General features: G+C 42.9%; 1 protein-coding gene across 2 annotated transcripts in view; it reads right to left on the bottom strand.

Annotated features, from left to right (window-relative positions):
- OSBPL10 (oxysterol binding protein like 10) overlaps nucleotides 1-24,136 on the bottom strand; it is a 178,978-nt gene extending 154,842 nt beyond the window's left edge. Inside the window, exon 1 of one of the 2 annotated variants that reach the window (XM_074988343.1) lies at nucleotides 23,619-24,136. In XM_074988343.1, coding sequence (XP_074844444.1) covers nucleotides 23,619-23,905 — 287 coding nt within the window. In that variant the 5' untranslated portion in view covers nucleotides 23,906-24,136. The remainder of the gene's footprint in view (nucleotides 1-23,618) is intronic. The other variant, XM_074988342.1, reaches the window with a different exon arrangement.
- Between the last annotated feature and the right edge of the window lie 1,530 nt (nucleotides 24,137-25,666).

The raw sequence follows: 25,666 nt of genomic DNA, 5'->3' as shown, positions 1-25,666 counted from the left end.
GGGGGTCTACAGAAGTCTATAAAATAAAGACTCATGTAGAGAAAGGAAATAAAGAAGTACACCTATCCCTCAATTTATGATCTTACAATTTACAAATTTTTGTGACAACAAACCATGTAAATTTATACCTATTTTTCATTTACGAACACCATTTTCGCTACAACGAAAACCCAACCTTTGTCCAAGCACCCACGGTACAGCCAGTGCTCCACTAACAGCTCCATTTTGGATTTACAAATTTTCACCTTATGAACAGTTTTCATCGAACAAGTATGCTCATAAATTGAGGGCTAGGTGTATTATTTTCTCCTTCTTGTAACACAAGAACTAGGAGTCACTAAAAGAAATTAATAAGGTTAATTAACCAGGTTAAAAAACAAATAAAAGGAAATATTTCTTCACACAATACCCAGGTCAAACTATGGAAGGCCCAACCAGAGGACGTTGTAACGGCCAGGATCATAACTGCTACATAAGTCCATGAAGGCTACGTCCATCAATGGCTATTAGCCAATGTGGGCAGGGATGAAAAAAAACCACACTCAGAAGTACCTCTGGCATCAGCCTTTGCGTGGGCAAACTTTTTGGCTCAAGGGCCACATTGGGATATGGAAATGAATGCTTGAGCTTAGTGTGCAGAAGGGGGTGTAGGCTCAGGGATGGGTTTGTAAATAAGAGGTTTGGGGTGTAGGAGGGGGATCCAGCCTGAGACTGAGGGGTTTGGAGGACAGGAGGATCTAGGCTTGGGCAGTGGGTTGGTGTGGAGGAGGGAAAGGCACAGGGCCATGGCTCTGTGCATTGCTTACTATCTCGTACACCATAGCAATGGCAGACAGCTCTGCATGCTGCCATGTCCACAGGGGCTGCTCTTGCAGCTCCAATTAGTCATGGTCCCCAGCCAATGGGAGCTGCGGGTGCAGTGCACAGAGCCTCCTGGACGCCACTAGCCATAAGAGCCACAGCGAGATGTGCCACAGCTTCTGAGAGCCCCAAACCTCACTCCCCAGCAGAAGCTCGAGAGTTGGACGAAAACAGCTGACAGGCCAGAGGTGGCCTGCAGGCCATAGTTTGCCCATCCCTGTTGTCTTCCAGAAGCTGGAAAAGAATTCTCTGTTGATTGATGATTATCTGTTCTGTTCTTTCCCTCCAAAGCACCTGTAATTGGCCATGGTCAGAAAATACAACACTGGGCTAGATGAACCATTGGTCTGACCCAGTATGGCTGCTCTGATGCAATCTATGCTTTTCAAAGGCACACACCAATTAACAGGATTAACAAAAGTGGGGCCCGACACAAAACATCTGCTCACCCCGACCTAAGTAAAAGATGACTCAGCAACAATATTTTCTGACCATCATTTCAGATTTAAAAAAAAAAAAATCCTCCAACATGAATAGATGCAGGAAAGTAAAAATTCCTTAGGCAAAAGCTAAACGATATAAGCTTACAATTTTGACACAGAAAATGGAGAAATGCTGAGCACTCAGAACTGCAAGTAATGAACTACAAAGTGCTAAATAATTCTAAATGCATTACAAAAAAAAAATCAGTCTAAGTGTCTCATCTTGGGCACCTAAAATTATTGGCTATGAGAGACTTTTGGTCTTAATATTTCTGCACCTCAGGTCCCCATCCAGAAAACAGGGATATTGTCACTTCCTACCACATAGGATGTTGTGTAGGTATTCCAGCAATGAGCACCACACAGACATCCAAACCCTGTAAAGACTGCATAAGATCAACCACTAGAAAGTGCGAAAAAAAATGATGAATGGTTGGCTATTCAAGAACAGAGCCCATTCTGAGAACTCAAGGACAGGTGTCCAGTGAAAAAAAATAGTATATGATCACATAATGACTATCATTAGGGACCAAATTAAAGAAGTGTGGGTAACCCTCATTGCAGCATTTTACTTTGCAATATTAACATTCTTGCAGTTAAGTTTTATGCCACATAATATGCACATATGATGTGCAAAAACTAATCACACAAAAAGGTATTTTGACACAAAACCCTACAAAGAAAAAATAAGGGGGTGCAATAGTTAAGAATTAGAAAAAAAATTCTAACAATAAAACAGTGATAGTGAGCCTGGTTTCTTTCACCTCTTAATAGAAACAAGCACTTTGCAGCAGAGAAATAAAGCTAACCGCATCTTATGGGCCTAATGGCAAAATAACTCCACTCATACTTCAGGTTTGCAGCAACATCCGTGTGTGCAAGAACAATATAAAAACAAGGGAAACTGACTATACATCAGTTTATTATGCAAAATAAACAGTTTTCAGACAGAAGTGTGATCAAATGTAGCCAGACAGCCAGCCCCCTCTCAGACCAGCATTGCTGGGAACACAAGGGAGCCAAAACAACAGGGCACTTAACATAAATTCCAGCACAGCCTTTGAAGCTGTGAGAAAGCACAGGTGTGCTGCTACAAGGTGCCTCTGGGAACATATACAACGATTAGGCTCACAGCAGACAGAGAAGCTGTGACAGACATGGCTCTTAGCCCCTACTAAATAACGTAATGCACACACACCCACATCCTAGGTGGGAAAATATTTACCCTAATAAAAGAATGTCCAGTAGTCGAAACTTATTGTTTCTCTCCCTTGCAAGTGTAAACTACTCTTGAGAGAGCTGGCGTCGCCCAGACAGACCAGCCCCAATTTGGCATAAGAAAGGAGAAAGAGAATAAAGGAGTACAGAGGTATAAGTATGGGACCTACAGCACCATGATTTTTGAGTGCTTTTCACTATCTATCTGCTGGTCAGATAAGTGACAGCCTCCCAAGGCTTCTGCAGCTAAAAGGGTCCCTAAGCCTTGTCCCTTATTCGTCTTTCCGCGGAATTGAGTGACCGATCCTGGCTTGGCACCGCTGGAATCAAGAGATGTAAGGAGGGTAAGAAGCACCCACACCTGATCTCCTATCTTTAGTGTACACATATTTTGACATAGAGCTCTATACTTTGTTTTCTTTCTTTGGGATCGTGGCTTCAGTTGTGTAACTTGTTTGTGTGTGTAACATCTATACATTTAAATAAGTAGGCACTAGCAATTTTGTAACCACATGATTAAAATCTAGTTTAATAAATTTTGGGTAACCGTTTGTGCATAAGCCTGACTTGTTTCTCTGGTTTACTGTAAAGCAGCCAACACAATTAAAGAACCTCAGCCGTTTTGAAAATAAAGCCTGGCCATTAGGTGAGAGTACTAAGAGCCTAGCGTTGAGTTGTGCCGCCTCCACGGGGCAAACTCTTGGGGCGCCTGTCAGTCAATCCTGACTGCCCACTGCGAAGGGGCTCTGAGCTCTAGCAGTTAAAGTCATGGGTGTGGAAAGGCTCTTAGTGCTGCCATTGGGGCACCTGTCAGTCAGTGTTGACTGCCCACCGCGAAGGGGCTCTGAGCTCTAGCAGTTAAAGTCACGGGTGGTTAGGATCTTGGGGCATCCGTCAGCCTAGCCCGGGCTGCCCGCCGCGAAGGGACAGTGCGTCCTAGCGGTTAAAGTCACGGATGGTATAAAACGGGCATAGCTGGCACCTCACCAAACATCCTTGGCCGTCGGCTAACATCAAATGTCTCCATCAACAAACAAAAAGTTTGCAGAAGCCTTTCTAGTCTTAAGTTTTACAAATACGTGTGGGGAGAAATTTGTCCTGAGAGCATCCCTTTATATTTGAGATTGAACAAAGTAAAGGGGTTTTGAACAATGAGATCTCAGAAACCTCACAGCATGTCTGCTGCACTACTGAGTGAGTGCGCGCATGTGCGCGCGCACGTGCACCCACACAGACCGCATTCATAGGTGCTCACAGCAGGGTGGATTCAATAGGAGGCTTTAAAAAAATCAGTTCCAATTATTTTTATTAAAACTAAGCCCATTTATATATGAAACCATATGTTAGTACTTAACTTACTGTCATAATAATTTAAATAACGAAAGCTGTCCATATTTGCTACCACGTTTTTTAAAATGTCATGCCAAACAAGTGGAGGTCACCTGGATTCAGAATTTGTTGCTCAGATTTCCACACTGTATGATGGGATACAGAGGCTCTACACTGCAAAACAAAGGGTTACAGAATATTTTGGGGCCCAGGTGGTCCCCACAACACCTGCAAAACCTGCACAAGCTAAAATTTTGGGGGCTGGGACTTTAAAGGGGAAACAGAGCAGCTCAGAGGCAGGGAGGCAGTGGAAGAGAGCAGCTGCTGCCCAGGAGTGCCTGGCCTAAGACCTGACAAGGCAGATCTGAGTAAAGCTAAGAAGGGGAGGCAGGAGAAACTGAGGAGGTCAGCCACTTTGAGATTCTCTGATTAACAATGTGGGGAAAAGGTTACAAGGAGCTGCTGTCGGGAAGCTACCTAGCACTCCAATGCAGAGTGCAGCTGCCCACCAATGGGTTCTGGACCAGCGGCCAATGGAGATGATGGACCCAAACTCCCCTAACCACTCCAAGAAGCTGTAACAGTACAACCCTTCCTCCCCAGCTGGGTTCTCCACCGAAGTGAACACTCCGACAGTTCAAGGGCCCAGACCCCAACGTCCCTGTGCTAAAAGGGAAGGAATCGAAACCTCACCAGAGGGCACTGAAGGACAGGACTACATTTAGAAAAGGGAGGAGGCCTGCCATGCCTCTGCCTCACCACTAGGCAGCACTGCTGGTAACTGGTCACTCCCCCTACTACCAGAAGCCTCTTCTGCAGGGGCAGGGAATATTTTCTCATTTCAGTTTATTCCACCAGTTCAGTTAAAGGACTCCATTATTCCAAGTTATGAAGTGAATGAGCGTTAAAAAGGGAAAAAACAGAAAGTTGTTTCCCTCTTTTAATCTATGCATAAAACTAGGGGAGAGGGTATAAAATCTTCCATACTGAAATCTTGGAAGGTTCAATTCATCATCTACAAATAATACTTCCTTCGCTTACAGAAACAGTTTTGAATACAAAACATGTTTTGATCAATTATTTTTCTTATTATCCAGCACATTTAAAAGACTTCCTGAACTAAAAAATAACTGAAATTCTGTTCTGTGCATTGTAACAATGTTATAAATAGACCTTGACAGAAATCACAAGTAAACAATCAAATACATAAGAATTGTATCATTCATCATTATGTACTGTAATACATAATATAAAAATCAAGAATCTGAAAAAAAAAAAAAAAAAAAAAAAAAGAGAAAGTTAAGCTACAAACTCACTTAAGTATATTTGTGTGGACATAATATGTCCTCCTGATCTGCAAAAAGAAGCACCAATGTTGTATTTAGCTGCAAATCAGCACCTTTTTAACAGTTTATTGTCCTTATTTGGTAACCTCTCTTTGGAAAAAGAACTGAAGTACAAATTCAAAAGACTAAAATCAATTATTTACATTAAAGTTTCCTGCTTCTTGATTTAAATCATGATTAAAATTAATCTAGCCTGTCCATATTCCCCTGCTCTAAATGTTCCCAAAGCTAATTGTTAATTCAGGTTGCATAACATTCAGCGAAGTTTTTGTACATACCATGATCTTTAAAAGACAAAAATCTAATGCAGTTTAGCATAAAGGAAGATAAGTTCACTGCAACCTTATTCCCTCAATTAAAATCATAAGCAATGTGTTTCCTTTCACTTACAAGAAGTCTGTTTAAGAAGTAAAGTGGAAGCAGTCAAGATTGCTCTTCCCCACTCATGTCTCTCTGATAATTACTCTGTCCTTGTAACGTACTTTAACGCTTCCTCTAAGTGCAATTGAAAAAGCTCTTCCCTGACTTTTCTCTGACCTCTAATTACTGAAGAAATCAATGCTGTGATAAGTGCTTCTCTACGTGAACCATTTGTAAATTTTTTATTAAAGTCTTTCAGTATTATTATACTGTATCTGTAAGTGTTGGCAGTTACCTCAGGAGGTGCTGCTCAAGTGGGCAAGATTTGGTTTACAAGCTTCATGAGGTACCACTACCTCCTCCTCACAGTCTCACGAACAACAGGATTTTGGCTCCCCTGAGAACTCTGAAAAGCCCTTTGAGAAATCCTCAGGCAGCTCTTACCAATGGTTTTGGACATTTAATGTGTCTGGCTGGCCTTCTGCATGATTAAAGATCACACACTGCAGGTAAGGGCACAAGGGAGAGAGGGTGAGAATTCTCAGCCTAGGGTGAACTGACGTAGCTTTCAATGTCAGTCTAGCAATGTCAATTTACATCAACCAAAGTGAGCTACAGTTACCCCTTTATCTTCGAAAACCATACCAACTGTTGTGTTAATGGTGTGGAAAACAAGACTCTAGACTTGATTTGGTTTCTTTGTCTCTCAATAGCTGTTGTCATATCATCTTAGCACTGCTCACCAAGATCAACTAGCCCCATCCAAAATTAGCTCCTCTAGAGAAAGGAACTGAAACTCCGGTTAAGGCTATGTGTAACTCAGTTACTACCTCATACCTTTTTCCTACATACCAGGCACTCACTCTCACACACGTACCTCCTCCTTATGCATTAGATAGTGGTTCTCAAACTGGGACCCGAAAATGGGTCATGACCAATATTCCCTCTAATCTTTTCCAACCATGTGCAAAAAAAAAAAAAAAAAACAGCTGAGGACCCTCAGCTAACCAGTTGGGGGGCATTCCAATTTTTCCTGAGAGGCCACAGAAGTTTACAGGACACTGGTCACAATCCTGTTTTAACAGAGTCACCAAGGTTCCCTTTACACTTGCAAGGGCCCGAGGCCAAAGCAAAGTCTGAAACCCACCACCTGGGGCTCAAGTGGAAGCCCAAAGGTTTCAGCCCGGGGCTCAGGTTACAGGCCCCCAGAAGTCCTTGATCTTCACTGTGATCTCCGTTTTTGTTACTCTTCTCTGGACTTTCCCCAATTTGTCCAGCTCTTTTTTTATACATGGCGCCCAGAACTGGACACAATACTATAGTTGAGGCTTAATCAGCATGGAGTGGAGGGAAGGATTACTACTTGTGTCTTGCTTACAACCAGTGCTTTTTTGTGACAGCATACTGCCACCTTTTTTCAGAGCACTGAGCCCCACCAGCAGCCCCAGCCATGGGAACCCCAGCTGAGGGGCAGGAGACCCCAGCAACCCCATGGCTAGGAGCTGGCTGGGGCAAAAAGCCCCCTCAGCAGCCCAGCTTTGGGAACCCTGGGCAAGGGCAGGGGTCTCCAGCAGCACAATGGCAGAGATCTGGATGGGGCGCAGAGCACTGGCAAAAGACAAAAAAAAAAAGCAGTGCTTACCACAATCATCCCAATACATCCCAGAAAGATGTTTGCTTTTTTTCCCTTAAAAAAATATCTCGGACTACTTTGCAGGAGGAAAAACCAAAAAGATTTTTAGAAGATAGTAACTGAGTGAGAAACCTCTTAAAATTTCATTCTTCTAAATGTAAGTGAATGTTTGAAGGTCATACCTGTTTTGCATTGCTCATTCATAATTTATATCTTGCTTTATCACATTTGGTAGTTCCCAAGCCCATTCTGCACTGCCACATTTGACAAAAAGCCTCACTGATTTTCATCCCATTCTGAAAAGTAGCAGGCAAACGTGGGGGAATGGGACCAGCCAAAGAGGCAAACTACACTTGCAGGAGGGAAAGCCTTGCTAACATATTGGACTGATAAAAAGTAATTGCAGAGTGTTCTTTAAAATGTTCCGATAACAGTACTAGAGACCTGTACATTAAGCATCACTACTCTTCTATTCAAAAAGAGAGCTGAAAAAGCATTTCAGGTGGATCCTATGCGTAGCCTTAGAGAAGGAAATTTCTTTACCCAAAAAGGGAAGGAAATAAAACCAGTCTTCACTTCTTGTACCACTGTAAACAACCCACTGTATGCTACTGGCATCAAATGTGCACCCTCTGTCTTCATCTCCAAGGTCCTACGTAAATTCATCCCCACGTACAGCTCTGAATTCCTCTCTTATTACTCCCTCTTTTGTTCTCTATACTATCATGGGAGGGCTCCTCCTCTGTCTCCCATGTCGTGTCTCACCTTTATGCATATTTAGAAAAGTCTCACACTGTAAGTGCAAAAATTTTGCACTTTCATTGTCACATATAAAATAATTTTATAACCTAGAAACACCCCCATAACATTTTCACTCTTATTCCTGTCCTTCAAAACTTTCCTCTTTAATCCAGGGCAACACCAAAATTCAACAGACTGATGTGCAGGTCTAAATCGTGACTATGTAAAAGGTGCTCCTTCTTGCTAGTGGACTTGCTCCCTGAGCATATTCAAGGTCATATTGGTTAATGGCTACATGCATGCCGGCACTTCGAAGTTTGACATTTCGAAGTTGCTGCAGGGGAGAATTAGCCTAATGAAGTACTGCATATTCACCGCAGCACTTCATTAGTAATCTCCCATCACCCTGATTACCATGCCCCCTTCGAAGTTGGGGGCAAGTGTAGACAGACCTATAGTCAGTTACACCTGTGTATATTCACTGAAAATTACAGACCCTGCATAAGTGCCACTTGCAGGGGTATAATCTGGCCTGCAGAAACAGTCTTACTGTGGGAAGCTCAGGATAATATACAAACTAACTCAGACTGAGTTTTTAGAGCTCCTAGTTAAAGAAAACATCTTTTGTAACTAATCACCTCTGACTGAGAAATCATTGAGACAAATATCAGAACCTTCAATGTCATTTATACACAGTTATTTTTGACAGCAGAATCCACTTAAGATATATTTTTCACACTTTCAGATTCACACAGATTGCACCAACTGGATGGCAATCTCCCATCTGTCAATAAAATATTGGGAGGAAGCCAAGTGAAAATTTTAATTCAGAGTTTTCAGTGAGTTTAATTCAGAGTTTTCGTGGAACACCGTAAAACTTAGTGAGTGTATTTCCCTTGCCTGCTCTGCAGAAATAATGAATGCTGTTTACACAGCAATTTTTATTCCTGATACCAGCAATGCCAGCATTAATACATGAAGCTGCCCTGGCTTCTGGACTACAAAAGAAAAAAAAAAGAAAAAAAGAAAAATAACTATTTACCAAAAGGAAATGGATAAAAAGATTAAGATTTTTTTAAAAATGCTTTATGTCTGTAGCACAACAAATTGATTTTAAAAAAAAAAATCAATAGATTATATATCAAAATGTGATCTGAACAGCAAGGAAAAGGAAACCAGCCTTTAATCAGTTTCTGTAACAGTAAGTGCTATTTAAATGAAATCACATTAACAGATGACAGTTAACTGGGAGGGGAAAAAATGTTTGAGTAAGTCATGCCTAGCAAACAGAGGATATTCATTAGATTATATTAATAAAGCAGTTGGCATTTGGAAGAAGAAGAAAAAAAGCCATCAAAATTTGTCCATCAGTATGGACAATTTATAATGCAAGCAAGACAGTTCTAATAGAATGTAAATATTTAAGGCTTAGCATTACAGATTTACCAATAGCTCACAAATACCAAGTCTAAATATCCATGTTGCTAAGGTGACAAGTTGGCTGTTCTCTAGTTGTGAGCATGATCACTTTCCTAGTGCTCTGTATCAATTTTCATGTTGGTTGCCAAGAGGACTTTTAACATGTACACAGATAGTCAGAAATATTGCATAGATTACTTGGCCAAATTACATTTATTAGTTAGTATCTTCATCTGCTGATGATTAAAAATAACCTAGGACTATGAAGATTTTTTGTAATGAACAGAAAAAAAAGAAACCATCAGATGGTCTCAATGTGTTCCAAAAATAGAAGAAATTCATAAAAACAAACATTATGAGATGAAATCTTTCTATTACTTTAGTTGAGTGAACACAATAATGCTGCATTCAGGACAAGGAATGTGTGGGGAAAGGAAAAACAGCAAGATGGGGAATTCCTCTCTTTAAGGCTTTGGAAGAAAACTTGGTGGTCTTGGGAAGAAAAGCTTTGTGGTCTAGCATGTATGTAATCCCCATTAATCGAGAGGTGCCAATATTTTCTCCAATAAAGCCTCATCTTTGAATTCAAACACAACCCTCCATCCAACAATCTGGAATTCAACAATCAGAGCATCCTGTAAAGCTCCCACATTATGAAATGCACAAAAACGTAATTACCACCTCAGGGCTTGTCTTTACTATGCTGTGGATCAGTGCTACAGTGAGCTCCTGGCCATTGATTTATTGTGTCTGCTTAGACACGGTGTACTGAACTGTGCACTATTCTGTTGACTCTGGTGCTCCATCAAGATGAGAAGAGTAGCTAGAGTTAACAGAAGAGCAGCTCCCACCAATCTGACTAAATGTACGACACCGTATTGAGTGTGCTGACACGCACATCCACTCCCCGCAGTCGAACCTGTGTTTGTTTTTATGCAGCTAGTTTGAGTAAGAATTACAGCACCTTGTCTCCAGTAGGATTTTCCAACAAAGCTGGCTACAGGTTTTGGTTTTTTGTTTGTGTGTAGTGAAGACAATGCAGCTGTGCAGTGTTAACTACTGATTCTATTCATGACATCATAACTGTGTCTGCACTAGCCTTTTACAGAGGAATCTTACACCATTTCATACCACTACTATTCATACTGCTTCTGCTCATTGAGTGCAACCACGGAAACGCAGATGTAAACAAAGCACTGGTGGTTTTACCACTGTTCCTCATGCCTACCTAAGTGACACTGTTTGCAGATAGGTGAATGATGGAACATTATGCTTTACACATCTTCAGTCCCAGCATTGCTAATACTGGGAAACGGGGGGAATATGTGAAAAAGCACCAATATATGGGACTGTCTAGAAAAAATCTTTATATAATACCATCTTGCAAATTAATAAACTTCATAGCCATCGAAGATCCCACAGAAAAATGCGAAACTTTGATCCATATATTATTAGCCCTGTTTCTCTTAATTTTCTAAAAACATTTTAATGCATGAAGTGTTTGCAGGCCCTTTAGCTACATGTGTAACATTCTGCCTTTTTTTTCTTTATTTAAGATTGCATCTTTGCCTTCAAGTAGGAACACTGGACAGCGGAATCACATAATGTTTTTATTATTTTATAATTACTTGCATACAGTGCTGTCAAGTTCTGTGGTAACGCACAGAATTGTTATATTCAGCGGCTGCATCAAGCACATGGTCTTTTCAGTCAAACTGAAAACTGACGAACCTGCATGAACTGTTAATGGCATTGCTTTTAGACGTCTCTCTGTTCACAAGTTCGCAGCAGTGTTGCAGACTATACACTCCTGGCTGGACAAACCAGATCGATATCCCTCTCTTTTTCGTCTGTTCCAGAAGAAGGAGAAGATCACACAGAGGAGGGGATTAAAGAAAGCCTCAAATGCCAGGTGATGCTTGGGATTTAGCCAGAGGCAGAGGCATTGGTGATGTCATCTGACTCCCTTCTTCCATCTGGTCTGGTCAAGATATCTTTCAGGAGTAGGATGGAGAAGGTCCAGTGTCCCAGGGGATGGGAGCCGTGATGGTGACACACACCATTCCATTCTCTTTCAGCTGGCCAGAATTGTGGTAGCAAACTGTACTCCAAAGTGTCTCTTTGAGGATACCCAAACAGGAGCAATGGGACGAATAACCCTCTCGTTACTCTGTCCCCCAGTTAAGGCCTATTTCTGACTTATCCATTCCTGGTTCACTGATTTCCAGTTCCAGGCTTTTCTTACTTTACTGAGCATGGTCTTAAGTCCTGACTTCTACACCAATAGGTTTTGTTTGTTTGTTTGGACTGATACACTTTCTTTCTCTCTCTTGTGGCTCTGTGCATCAACTTACATTGTTCTAAGTTATTGTGACATCTTATGATTTTAAGCTCAAGTTTTAAAATTGAACCTACAGTTAGGGGTAAATTTGAGGTCCTGTTGTAATAATTGGGCCCACAACATTTAAATATTCTCATAAATGAAATACATATCAAATCTAAACCAGCAACTGTAGCCAGCTGGCTCAAAACATGAGGCACAGACTTGAGGTGAATATCACTATGACCAGGGCTCCCTGCAAACTGAGTGCTCAGGCAGCTGCCCAGGACAGATTCAGGTGCAGTCCAGGTTACTGGCACAGCTGGCAACATGTGCTTGTATTGATGGTGCACTTTACACTCCACTCCCATCTCCAGAATTGCTTAGTTACTTGGTACTTTCATAACACCACAGACACTTGCACAAGCCAGCACAATTGCATACACAAAGTGCCCAATCATCATGCAGTGACCCTTTTTTAAAAAAATAACCAATCAACAAGTACAATAGCCTTTAAAAGTCTTCTTTCAACACCTTTTCATTCAAAAACAGTATCTACACGTGCCTACTGTGGTTGTGGAATCTCCACCATTGGATATTTATTCAACCTGTTCCTAAATATTTCCAACAGGGATGATATAGATGGTGCTTGGTCCCACCATGAGGGCAGGGGACTCCACTAGATGACCTCTTGAGGTCCCTTCCAGTTCCAGTCCCACAAGTTTGTTTGTGTGTGTGTGTGTGTGTGTGTGTGTGTGTGTGTGTGTGTGTGTGTGTGTCACAACCCACAGATATATGTATATGCAACGCACATTTTCTATATGTGTATACATAGATTTATATACATGTGTGTTTGTCTAATTACATGAAAAATAATGGTTTCCTATGATAACTCAGAGGGTTAATCATAGGACAGCTACTTATTACTTCTAGATACTTGAGTACAATTAAGCTGCGATGTGTTTGTACTTACTCAAGTAGTTTTCCAGAAGGATACTTTCACTTTTACTTAGTTTCACTTTTATTTAGGTTCCCTGCCCCCACCTCCCCCAAAGTAGCAGTAATTTTACTCAGGTTACTTTCTGGGGTACTTTTTCCCACTACTGCATCTTTTCTGACAACAGATCTTTAATATTTAGATGGCTATCTTAAAAGTCCAGCTGAAGGAGCAAGTTTAAAAAGAGGAGGGTAGTCTTATGGCACACCAAAAGAGGAAGTTCTCAGAGTAGAGGTCAATACAAAACGCAGTAAGACAACAAGTTTGAGAATAAACAAAGAAGGAGTTGGTCAGGCAGGAAAATCAGCAGCAAAGCCAAAAAGAAGAAACAAGAGCAGAGGGGCAGTCAGGGTTATACAGAGCCATGAAGATGATTAATACTATAGTATGTATTGCCATTTCTCACAGCATATATATTTTCATTAAAAAAAAAAAAGAAAAAACCTATGAGGAGTTACTCCTCATCATCTTTACAGATACAGACTAACTTGGCTACCCCCATTAAAAAACTTTATACCATCTTTAATTACATGTTCACACATCATTCTTCCATAGGACTGAAGCGCTGGTTACCTACCACAGGGTCCCTCAAGGAATTCGGAGGAGGCCTGGGTGGATGGTGCCTGGCTCAATGATCCAGAGGGCAGGGCAGTGACCAGGGATCCCTCCTCATCTGATGAGGGCTCCAACTCCTGGTCCAGGGTCCTGCCCGAGGCTCCTGGTTGTTCCTCCGCCTCCAACTGGGCACTGCCTTGGGTGCCATGGTGTCGAGCTCTGTCTCCAGCTTGGCTGCATCCTTGAGCTCTGGGAGCCGGTGCAGGGCCCTATAGGGGGCGGCAGACAGTGGGTGCTGCCCCCGAGTGGCTGGCCATATCCTGTGCCAGGCACTCAGCCTGCCACAGCTCCTTAACCTTGGAGTGGACACAGTCGGCAGTGCATGGGGGTGTCCCTGGGCACTCTGGCTGGTTGACAGGCAGCCGAATGCAGCAGCATTCCAGGGCTGGCTGCTAGTCTGGAGAGGACCTCCTCATCCCCCCAGAGGTCCTTCATCTTTCCCTCCATCCGTGATAGGGCCCTCTTCTTTGAGCCCTGGATGGGGTCCTGGGATTCCTCGGACGGCTCAGAGGGAGGTTCGTGGGGGTGTGATGGTGGGGTGGCCGGTGCCACTGACACATCCCTTAGAGGGTGTGCAATAGGAGGCTCCCGTCCTTCCTGGTGCCAGCAAGCTCAGCTTCCTGCCATGGGATTTTGGAGTCCCTGAGTCTTTAAACATGGCCAGACACAGACCACAGAGCCCCAATGGTGCTGGCAGGGGCATCTCCATGCTCCCGCTGACCAGCACCGTGGAGGACTTCTCTTTCAAAAGAGAGGCCTGTGGAGCATCTACATGCCTTCTTTCCAAAGAGTCTTGAAATAAGGTGCTCTTCCTGAAATGGGAGGGGAAGAGCGCTTTCAAAAGGAGCACTGCGTTCCTTTAAAATTACTTTTGAAAGACTACGTTGTGTGTGTAGAAGCTCTGCAAGATGTTTAGAAAGAGCCCTCTCTTTCGAAAAATATTTTGAAAAGACTTGCTAGTGCAGACACAGACAAGTAGTATTTTTACTTACGTATTTCAGTCTGTCATCCCTATACCTATTAGGCCTTGTGACTTATTACCCCCATAAACATACACACACACACACCCAGTATCAGACTTATTTCTCATGTCATACAAGCTGGGAATCCTAATGGTTAACTGGTAAACTTCATGCTAAACAGATGAAGCTTATGAGTTATGATTTACTGGTAAGGGCTAGAGCACACCCCTCCCCCAAACACACACACACACTGGCATGGGCTCTGCAATGGCTGCAGCAGCCCCAGTGAAGGGTGGGTGGCCACCAAGTAGGACACGGCAGTGCTGCCAGATTGGAGCAGCACCCTGCTTCGGACAGATGCTGCTCTGGCTGGGCTGGAGCGCCCCCACCTGCAGAGCTTCCAGGGCTTCCACAGACAGGGTTTGCTCCGGCCCAGCTGGAGTGCCAGGAACCTGGGCTGTGCCAGCCAGGCTGGAAGGCCCCCACCGTGCTTGGGAACGTGGATGCTCTTCTCTGATGCAATCCATTACGCCTCCACTCTTTCTTCCTTCAAGTTCCCTCTCAAAATAGAGATCTTCCAAAAATCTTACACAACCAAATTGAAGTAAAAAGTGTTCATAAAATAGTTCAAAAATGAACCTAGCTCACTTCTTCCATCCTTGTCTGCTTCCAAACCAAGTCAGGGACCGTATTCTCTTTTGTCTGTAAAACACCCAGCATGTTTGTGTGCCATGTGCCCGCTACAGGAAAGCCAGCTTATGAATATGAATATGCATAATTCAAAGACACGTTAGGCAAAAGCAATATGAGATATATTTTTAAAGTCACTACCTGCTGAATCAAAACAAACAAAAAAAAACTAGCAGTCCTGTAGCACCTTAAAGACCAACAATTTTGTTTACTAGGTAATGAGCTTCCATGGGCAGGACCCACTTCATGAGATCTGAAGCAAAAATAAGAATCCAGAATTTATATAGTGGAGGATAGGGAGGAGGGGATGTGCATATTCTATTTCTTTCCATGTATCATTCTTGGGTGTGACATTAGAAATATGGAAGTGTGGATCTGTTTATAATTCTAGATATGTTAATGAGGGTCATTAGTAATACTCAGATACACGATGGCCAGGTACTCAAGACAATGATCTGTAAACAGGTTTGGTTTTCCTATAAGCCCAAAGCGTGGCTGATCCTACAAAGACTTTTGGCCAGGTCACCTGATTCTTGAAACAGTTTTGAATCTGGTACTTTTCCACTCAAAAAGAGAAAAGCCCAGACAGAGCACAAAGAAATCCCACCTTAAGCAAAAAAGGATATAAATGTGAGAAACCAAACAAGAGAGAGGCCAGGTGCCAGAAACACTCCCCCCGCAACACACACACATCCCATTTGCCGTCTAAGATGCCTGCTGGAAACATCTAAGACTAAATTAAATGTGGGAGTGAAGGCGATGGTGCGGCCTAAGGACTGGGCCCAAGTGAAATTATTAGAACTGTTAGGGTAAGAATCTGCGTGTAACAAGTCCCTTACTGGCTTAGCTGGCACGTTTTGTTTATATTGGCTTACAAGCTTAATTTGATCTGTCTCTTATTGTTTGTGATCACTTAAATCCTACTTTTGATACTCAATAAAAACATTTCTGTTTGCTATCAAGTCCCAAGTAAATAATTGCTACAGGTGCGGAGAGGACCACTATGTAGATCTCTCATTGATAAAGGAAGTGAACTTACAAGCTTTTTTGTACAGAACTTTTTTTTATAGGGCAAGATGGATTTATGTCAGGTTTTGGTCCCATTGGAGGGTTGTGTTCCTTGGTCCTCTCAAGTCCCTATAGCTGAGCCCTCCCAGGGCTGAGCGGTTTCAGTGTTTGTGTGGCTCTGCTGGGGGGCTGTTATCCCAAAACTCAGTGATGGAGATTCCACAACCTCCCTAGGAAATTTATTCCAGTGTTTAACCACCCTGACAGGAAGTTTTTTCTAATACCCAGTCTAAACCTCACTTGCTGCAATTAAGCCCATCGCTTCTTGCCACATCATCAGAGGTCAAGAAGAACATTTTTTTTTCCTTCTTCATAACACCCTTTTAGGTACTTGAAAACTGCTACAGTGTATTAAGTCCCCTCTAAGACTTCTTTTTTCCAAACCAAATAAACCCAGTTCTTTCAATCTTCCCACATAGGTCATTTTCTCTAAACCTTTAATTACTTTTGTTGCTCTTCTCCGGCCCCTCTGCAATTTCCCCACATACTACTTGAAATACAATGCCTAGAATTGGACACAATGCTCTAACTGAGGCCTAATCAGTGCAGAACAGAACAGAAGAATTATGTCTTGTGCTTTGCTCACAACCCTCCTGTTAATGCATTCCAGAATCAAGCTTGCTTGTCTTTGCAACAGTGTCATACTGCTGACTCATTTGGCTTGTTGTCCATTATCACCCCTAGGTCCCTTTCTGCACTACTCTTTTCTACACAGTAATTTCCCATTTGGTATAGGTGAAACTGATTGTTCCTTCCTCATAGGGTGTGTTTCGTTTGTCCTCATTAAACGTCACCCTGTTTACCTCAGACCATTTCACCAATTTGTCCAGATTGTTTTAAATTATGACCATCCCCTTCAAAGCTCTTACAACCCCTCTCACTTTGCTATCATTGGCAGACTTTATAAGCACACTCTCTATGCCATTATCTAAATCGTTGAAGAAGATATTGAACAGAACAAGTCCCAAAATGGACCCTTGCAGAACCCCAATTGTTATGCCCTTCCTGTATGACTCTGATCATTAATAAACACTCTCTGACCATGGTTATCCAGTCAGTTACGCACCCACCTTATTGTAGCCCCATCAAGATTGCATTATCCTAGTTTATTGATAAGAAGGTTATGCAAGATCATGTCAAATGCTTTACTAAAGTCTAGGTATACCCATCTACCACTTCCCCCTTACCCACAAAACTTGTTATCCTACCAAAAGATTTAATTTTTCCCCAACTAAGATACTAATTTGATTTTGCACCCTCTAAACCACTTTTTCCAGTGTATCCTTAGTTTTCTAGCGCAAAATATATCATAGCTCATTCACACAAAGTAGAAGTAACAACATCCAACAATTCTGAATTCATCTACTTCTATATCAGTTCTGAAATTATAATGATCTTTACCCAGTCAAGAGTATGCATGGATTTGTTCATGCCTGCAAATAAAACCTTCCAAATTTAAAAAGCTAGAACATTTTCATTTAAAAAAAGAGAAAGAGAGAGAGAGAGAAAAGCTTAGATTTTTCACTTAGCATGAAGAGCTTACCACTTGACCCAAGCAGGTGGACTTTCAGGAGCTGTTTAGAATATCTAACTGAGCTACTTCAAAACAGGATGGTAAGCCACAAGCATGTAAAGGATACTTTCATTAATACCAAATTAATTGACTGAAAACTGGCTCTACGATGGCGTATGACAATTCTACAGGGACATACTCCTCCACTAAATACACACCGCTCCTGTTTAGAATATAGGCAGACTCTCCCACACACACCTAAAAGAAGTAAACCCGATCGAAAATATTTTATGATAATGCATCAACTCTAGAGCACATCATTATCACAACTGAAAAGCAGAAATGTTAGAGGCGTTCAGATGCCTGTACGTCTCATGACACCCATGGGCCGTGTCTACGTGAGCCCCAAACTTCGAAATGGCCATGCAAATGGCCATTTCAAAGTTTACTAATGAAGCGCTGAAATACATATTCAGCACTTCATTAGCATGCTGGCGGCCACAACAGTTTGAAATTGACGCGCCTCGCCGCCGCGCGGCTCATCCCAATGGGGCTCCTTTTCGAAAGGACCCCGCCTACTTCGAAGTCCCCTTATTCCCATCTGCTCATGAATCTCCCATCTGCTCATGGGAATAAGGGGACTTCGAAGTAGGCGGGGTCCTTTCGAAAAGGAGCCCTGTTGGGACGAGCCACATGGCAGCGAGGCGCGTCAATTTCGAAGTGCCGCGGCCGCCCGCATGCTAATGAAGTGCTGAATATGTATTTCAGCGCTTCATTAGTAAACTTCAAAATGGCCACGTGTATGGCCATTTCGAAGTTTGGGGCTAGTGTAGACACAGCCATGATGTGCGATCATGTTAAGGTACACATGCTTCAGTCCAGATTTGGTTGTTTTGTTCTTGGGTTTCTCATCAGTGAATACCCAGACAATTTAATGACTCCAGCTGAGTAATTTCAGATTTTATTGATATTACAGAAAAGGTTTTAAATCCATTTCTGTTTATTAAGTGCTTCTTCCAATATTAAAAATAATTATCTGAGAGTGACTTCTCCTTCTGTATGTTCTAAACAAAACAAAAAGTCAGTCTTCCTTGTTTTCAGATTACACTGTTTTTGAGGCTACTAGACTGCAGTGAAGCTCTTTTTTTTTCCCTAAAATACAAGTCAGTACACTCTCACAGGATTCATTTAACACGATGTCAAATGAAGTAACTTCACAAAGAGGACCAATTCATCCTGACACCTCCAATTGTTTCAGCTAATGCAAGTTAAATTTTAAGTAATTTATATCTAGTATACCAACTGAAAGAGAGCAAACAATAAGCTGTTGGGCACTTTACCTTTTTAAAATAGCAATTCCTGTGGTATTTCTGTGATGAGATTATCAGTAAAAATGTGATTCACATTAACTGCATTACTAAAGGAATTCCTGTTTCATTTAGATTTTAAAAAATAATCCTGGCATTCAAAAACAGGTGTTGAGCATTCTAGAGGCTTTTCAGCTCCAGGACTCCTGTCTACAAATGGTACACAGCAAAATACAATTATTCAAATGTCAAATAATCATGCAAACAATTGCTTAACACTGATCTGTAAATTGAGTTCAGAGTGTTATAAAAAGAGTTCTCTTGAAAGCATCAAACTTTATTTTTGTTGGAACTGTATTTATTTTAAATTCTGATTTCTAGAAAATCCTCCACACCAAACAAAGCTGGTTAAATCAGTATTGTTTATGGTCCATGATTGAACAACCCAACTGTAATTCAACAGCTCTACTGACATGATAAACCCTTTGAACAAAAAAACAGAGAGATTATATAAAATATAAACATAGTACACTTTTTCCAATTACTATACTAACAGCATGAAAAAAGAAACATGATTGCTAAAAGTTGACAGCTCATTTTAGTTGTTAAAGCTGAATTATTTAAACAAGCATATTTTACCCTTTATTGTTTCTCCTGATGTTTTCAGACAAGCAATATAAATTAAAAATTATGCCTTTCTGTTTCTTGTTAATGTGGTCTTACGTATTTGAAATTGATCCCTGTCATTACCATTTAACAGTTAAATTGCCACAATGCAATCTGATTCCAAGGTCTGATTGTGTTAGGCACTATCCAAACACAATAAAGATTCATTCCCTGACCCAAAAAGTTTACCATCAGAGGTCTCTATTCTGCAAACAGATGATTGATGTCAGACCCTTAGATCAAAAAAAGTCACACAAATGAACAAGGATCCTCTCACACATATTCCATCGCCCAACTGAGATCTAAGAAATTTTTACTTTTACTAAAAGGGGTCATATATAAAAGCACCCTTTAATTTTCAGAGTTATAAAAAAACGAAGGAAAGAAGATTTTCATCAAGTAGGGGAATGCACAATTCAAGAGACAGGTAAGACGACAGATCTTTCACCTCCAATATCCTGACCAAATCCAACATGTGACAATAGCAACCAAGTTATTACCACCTGATGGCTGATCAGTGGCCAACCACAGGCGTTGATAAAATCAATTCAGTTGCAGCAGGATCGGCATCCCTGAAACATGCATACTACAACAACGAGCAGCCTATGCTACCGACAAGGCCACATGAGTGACCCACCAACTCCATTTGTCACAAAACTGTCCTAACGAAAACAGACTCTTGGGACTGGATAGTTTTACTAACTGTGCTTGCGTACCTAGAATTTGTGGGTGTGCCGAATGAACTGTAGCAGTGCTTTGTTTAGATGCACACAGAGTGCATGGGAATCACAGTAGTTGTGTGCAGTCACCATATGCCTCACTTTACTTGGGTTGGGGAAAAAAAACACACACAGAAGCCAGCGGAATCTGGCAACCCCATGCATGGGCAGTGGAAAACAAAATATTTCACAGGCCACATAGAGAACACTGATCAGCTGCATGTTGCCTACAACTAGCTTTTGCTGGCAGTCATAGCAAGCCGGAACCACACCAGAAAGCAGCAGTGTATGGCGGGGAGGAGGGTTACAAAATAGCACAGGTAAACACTGGACCTCTACTGAACAAGACTATTGTGGCAGTGTAAACATTATTAAACAGCCGTGGACTGATTTTCAATGACTTGCCTTCCAGAAGTGCATCCTTTAGCAAAGATTGCTATATGGATCTGGGCTAGAACTAAAGAGAAATAAATTCTTTTCCTTTGCCAACTGCATGCACTGCAATAATCCAGATCTTAATCCAAATCACAAATTAGACACCCTTAAAGATAGGGAAGTTATGGAACACATATGGGTGGCCAGGTGTTCAAAAAAGAAATGTTTCCAAGTTAGAGATCAAATCTAACTGTAACTGGCTCACTCTCCTGCCATGCGAGTACTGTCAAGTTTCTAGGAAAAAATATTGTACCTTATAAAGAATGCTAAGTAAGAGAAATGATAGTATCTGGTCATTCAAGGAAACAAAGACAATTGTAACTAACTTAGCTCTGTCTTTTCAGACAACTTCCATAACAAAAGGATTTTCCTAAGTGCCATGGCTGGAAAAGGACCTGGATAGGCAAAGTACCCAAGAGAAATTAGATTTAATCCACAAAAAGAAGATGCAGAAATCACACACTGTAGTACAACAAAAAAACACAAGCAAAATACTGCTTCAATCTCACATCAGTCACATTAAAAAAATACATAGACTGAATGGTAACAAATGTTGGTAGAACTGATGGAAGAGAAGAGTCTGCATATATGGTGGATGTGGCTAATCAGTGTCTACAGGGATGCAATCCATAATCAAATATCACAAATTGTTGGATATTTATTATCAAATGACCTACTGATAATCTCCCTGGGGTCTCCTACTAGAAGGAGTAACACAAAGGGAAATGAGGAATTAATCTCTCATTTATTTTCAGCTTTTGACTATCGATAACCTCCAACTGGAAAAGGAAAAACAGCCCATCTGCAGAGAAATGGTTTAAAAAAAAAAATCTGAGAGGTGTTTGTTATGGAAAATTGACACACCGATTATGCATCCAGCAAAATAGAGGACAGATACTTAGATATTTTATTATTTTTTAGTTAATACTCAAAGTACATTCACCCACCAAAAAAAAAACAAACAGCATTCCTGTCCATTTTTTTAATATTAACATTTGATAGACATCTGTTAAATGCATACAATCAGAGATTTCACAAAATTTGATTAAAAAAAAAAATCACACAACATGACGCTTACTCTGTAACGTGGCAATATCATGTTAAACACATCTGATTACTGTATTTTCAGGTGTCTTAAACAGAAAATCCTGTGGTATGATGACTATTGTGTGTTTCTGATACTTACACAGCAAGGATTTGTAAACTTGTTAAAACTTCCTAACCAGTCAGAAGAGGCTGAACCACTCTAGTCTGGCACTCTCTCATCCAGCAACATCTGTAATCCGGCATTATTTTGGTTCGCTGGACGACCACTTAACATGGCTGTGGCCAAGTTTCTCGTGGTCCCATAAAGTTTGTTTTTACAGCCACCATACCTGACTCTCAGTGTTCTCTGCTGTTATTTAGCTTTAATTTAACCTTAAATGTCCTCTAAGAGCCCAGTAAGCAGTGGAAGTGTTGGTAATGCTGCTAGACAACATTGACCTCCCGTGGTCCAGCAAATTTTCTTGTTCAGCATCAGTCAAGTCCTGAGGATGCCACATTAGAGGTTCAACCCGTAGTAAAAAAGGGAACTAGTGCATGTCCTCCAGCCTGAAGATGATGAATGCTATAATAATACAAAGTTTTGTACTATGATTCAGCTCCATAAGTGACAGCAACTTTGGGGGCAACATATGTGATAATGTTACCACAGACACTTGCATTTTTACTATCTCATTTAACTCTATTTAAAGATAAATTACACGGTGTTAAAAATGTTCTGCCAAACATTAACTACACTATTTCTTCCACCTCTTTTACCAGCAGCTAGACATCATGATGTCAGCAATAGTAAAAAATTGTGGTCTTATAAAAAAAAAAGATCCTCAGTGACAGTTCACCCTGTTCTAGGGGTAGAGATCCTCACTCTCCACAGATGCCAATCTACAACTATTTATAAGCACAAAAATCTAGTTATTTAAAATAAAAGGAAAAGAGGATTAAGTTTGATAACAAGAAGTGAAAGAAGAAGAACTAATAGATCAGTCCCCAATTCCATTACAGTAGACTCCAATACAGCCCTATTAATTCTATAATCCTGACTGTAACAACAATTTAGGCCCGGATACAGTTCTGTGTTGGGTATGAGCAGATTCTCACTGTCACCAGTGAGGTTCCTTGCCTGCACAGCAGTCTACCCATACCCAGGACCTTGCTCTCTGTACCCACGAATAATAGTCAAACCAGTTTATAATCAAATTAAAACTTTTATTTTTTCCTATGACTTGCCCCGGTGCCCCCTTCAGTAAGATGATCCCAGAACATACTATTTCTTCACTTAGTGCCAGTTTCTTAAACGGAGCAGGGTATTTTATTTTGTAGTTATTTTTCTAAAAAGTTTTGCAGAACAATGAGGTCAAAAGTAACGAGAGAGGCAGAGAGAGAACTAAAGGCCTATCTATCCGTTGACTGATGTCACAATATTCCTACCGAACCAGGCTGGGAAGAGGGAGGGCGAACTAGCAACATGCCAAGCACACTAGCCACAAAAAGTTACTTCTTCCACCCTTCTAATCCCCAAGCCACCCTTAACCCACACCTGTCAGGAACAGGTCCACGGGTTCTGTGTCCCAACACCAGGCAGCCTCTCCCACCCTGTTTGCCCCCAGGAGGCTGCCCCAGCACAGGGACAGGATTCACTTGGCCCCCTTTTGCCCACAAACCAGGTCCCACTGGACACAGTGAGGAGCCCCCCCCCCTTCCCCCACCCCAGGCCAAGCGGCAGCAGGGCGGGATCGGGCCCGGCTGGGCGGCTGCACTGCACACACCCCGCCACCGGCCTAGCGGCCCCGGGCAGCTGCAGAGCAGCCTGCCAGGGGGCGCCGCACAGGAGAGGCGGGGACCGCGGCCCACCGAAGGGGGCGGCCGGGGCAGCTCCCCGCGGCCCGGGGTTACCTGCTCTGCCAGCCCTGCAGGAGGTTGGTGTATTTGCTGAGCGCTCCCTCCAGCGCCGGCTCCCTCCGGCGGCCGCTGCCGAGCGCCGGCCCCACGCCGCCTCCTCCCGGGCTGGCGGCTGCCGAGCCCGGGCTGCTGCTGCTCCCGCCGCCACCGCCGCCGCCTTCCAGCCTCCCCGCCGCCGGGCGGCCCGGCAGCCCGCGGCCCGCCGAGCAAGGAGACGAGCCCGCCGACGTGGGGCGGCTGCTGCTCCGGCTACTGCTGTTGCTGCCGCCGCCGCCCTCCATGGAGCCGCGGGACAGGTCCGAGCCCGCCGCCGCCAGTCCCCGGGAAATGCGGCCTCAGGCGCGGAGCGGGAGGCCCGGGCCCACCCACGCCGCTGTTACCGCCCGAGCTAGCGAGGTGGGGCGGCGGCCGAGGGTCCGCCCCCAGCCCGGAGAGGGGCGGGAAACCCCGGCCCGGCCTGCTGGGAGAGCACGGCTCGGGGTAACACAACTCACGCCCCCAGCCTCGGAGGGGTGTCCAGCCGCCACGGCGTGTAGCACCCAGCAAAGCCGCCAGGGGAGGAGTGCCTGGCCACCAGCGTGTGTAACACACACAACATGCCATACACCCAGCAAAACCGCCAGGGGAGGAGTGTCCAGTTTTGTGTGTAAGGCACAGCAATGCACAGTACAGACACACGGCATAAGAGCCAGGGGGGAGTGCCTAGCCACAACGGTGTGTAACACACAGCAGTACTAAATACACACAGCATAAGAGCTAGGGAGTCCCCAGCATGGTGTGTAACACACTGCAATACACAACATACACACAGCAGAACAGCCAGCGGAGGGGTGCCTAACTAACACTGTGTGTAGCACACAGCAACACAGAACATACACACAACAGCCAGAAGAGTGCTCAGCCACACAGCATGGTACAATATAACTTCAGGGAGGAATGCCCAGCAGGGTGTGTAACACACAGCAGTTTGCAACACAAACTTACATCACCACAGCCGGTAGGGACAGCATGTAACATATAGCAATGTGCAACACACTCACAGTATGACAGCCAGGGAGGAGAGCACAACAAAGTGTGTGACACGTAACATCCATATAGATTGCATAATAGCCAGAAAGACCTGTGCAGCATGCAGTGTTTCATATAGTGCTATACACCACAGTACATACAGATGCCCAACATGACAACCAGGGAGGAGCGCACAACACTGTGTGCAACACAGCATTGCACAACACACAGAGTACCTGCCACAACACAGTATTTAGAAGAGTGCAGTACATACATACAGTAGAACCCTGAGATCTCCGTATGACACGGCTCAGGGTGGTGGAGAACTGGCACCTGGCCCTGGGCTGCCCAACACTCAGGAGACCAGGAAAATTGACCAGCGCAGCAGCACTGGTCAGTTTCCTTTCTCCTGGTAGTGATGGGCAGCCAAGATCCAGGCTCTCAGCCTCCCACCACTCACAGGAGACAGGAAACTGACCAGTGCAGTAACACGAAATTTGACTTATGCGGGGTTGTGCATGAATGCAACCGCCGTATAAGTTGGGGGTCTTCTGTATGCATAAGTAGTATTGCCATTTCCAACCATTCAAGAAACCATAAGTGAAATATTGTCAGTCCCCCAAAAAATCGTGGCTTAAACTCATAGGGTATTTTTAATTATAATTTAGGAGAGGTTCTTTGCATTTGGTTTCTGACTTAAGATTGTCTTTGTGTTCTACATTTGTACAGGACCAGGTGTGCTGGGGGTCTGGTTCATGGCTAGAGCATGTACGTGCTACAATAACACAAATAATAAACAATAGTAATTCAGTCTCTTCATGGCAACAACAGGAACTTGAAAAAATTATTGAGACAATCAAATCACCAAAGCTGACAAAACTGCAGAGGCAGGCTAACCACATGACATACACTGTGTGCACAGCAATCAATACATAGCATAAGACAACAGTGTTTCACTTCAACGCAAAGTGCACAATATAGGGTACACAGCACGGAGTGCATAGTACATGAAAACAAGGGGTAAACCCACAGTG

Source organism: Carettochelys insculpta, chromosome 2 (genome assembly GCF_033958435.1).
Source record: "Carettochelys insculpta isolate YL-2023 chromosome 2, ASM3395843v1, whole genome shotgun sequence".
Classification (NCBI taxonomy): Eukaryota; Metazoa; Chordata; order Testudines; family Carettochelyidae; genus Carettochelys; species Carettochelys insculpta.
The sequence above is the reverse complement of the archived record's forward strand: the minus strand, read 5'-3'. Positions and strand labels throughout refer to the sequence as shown.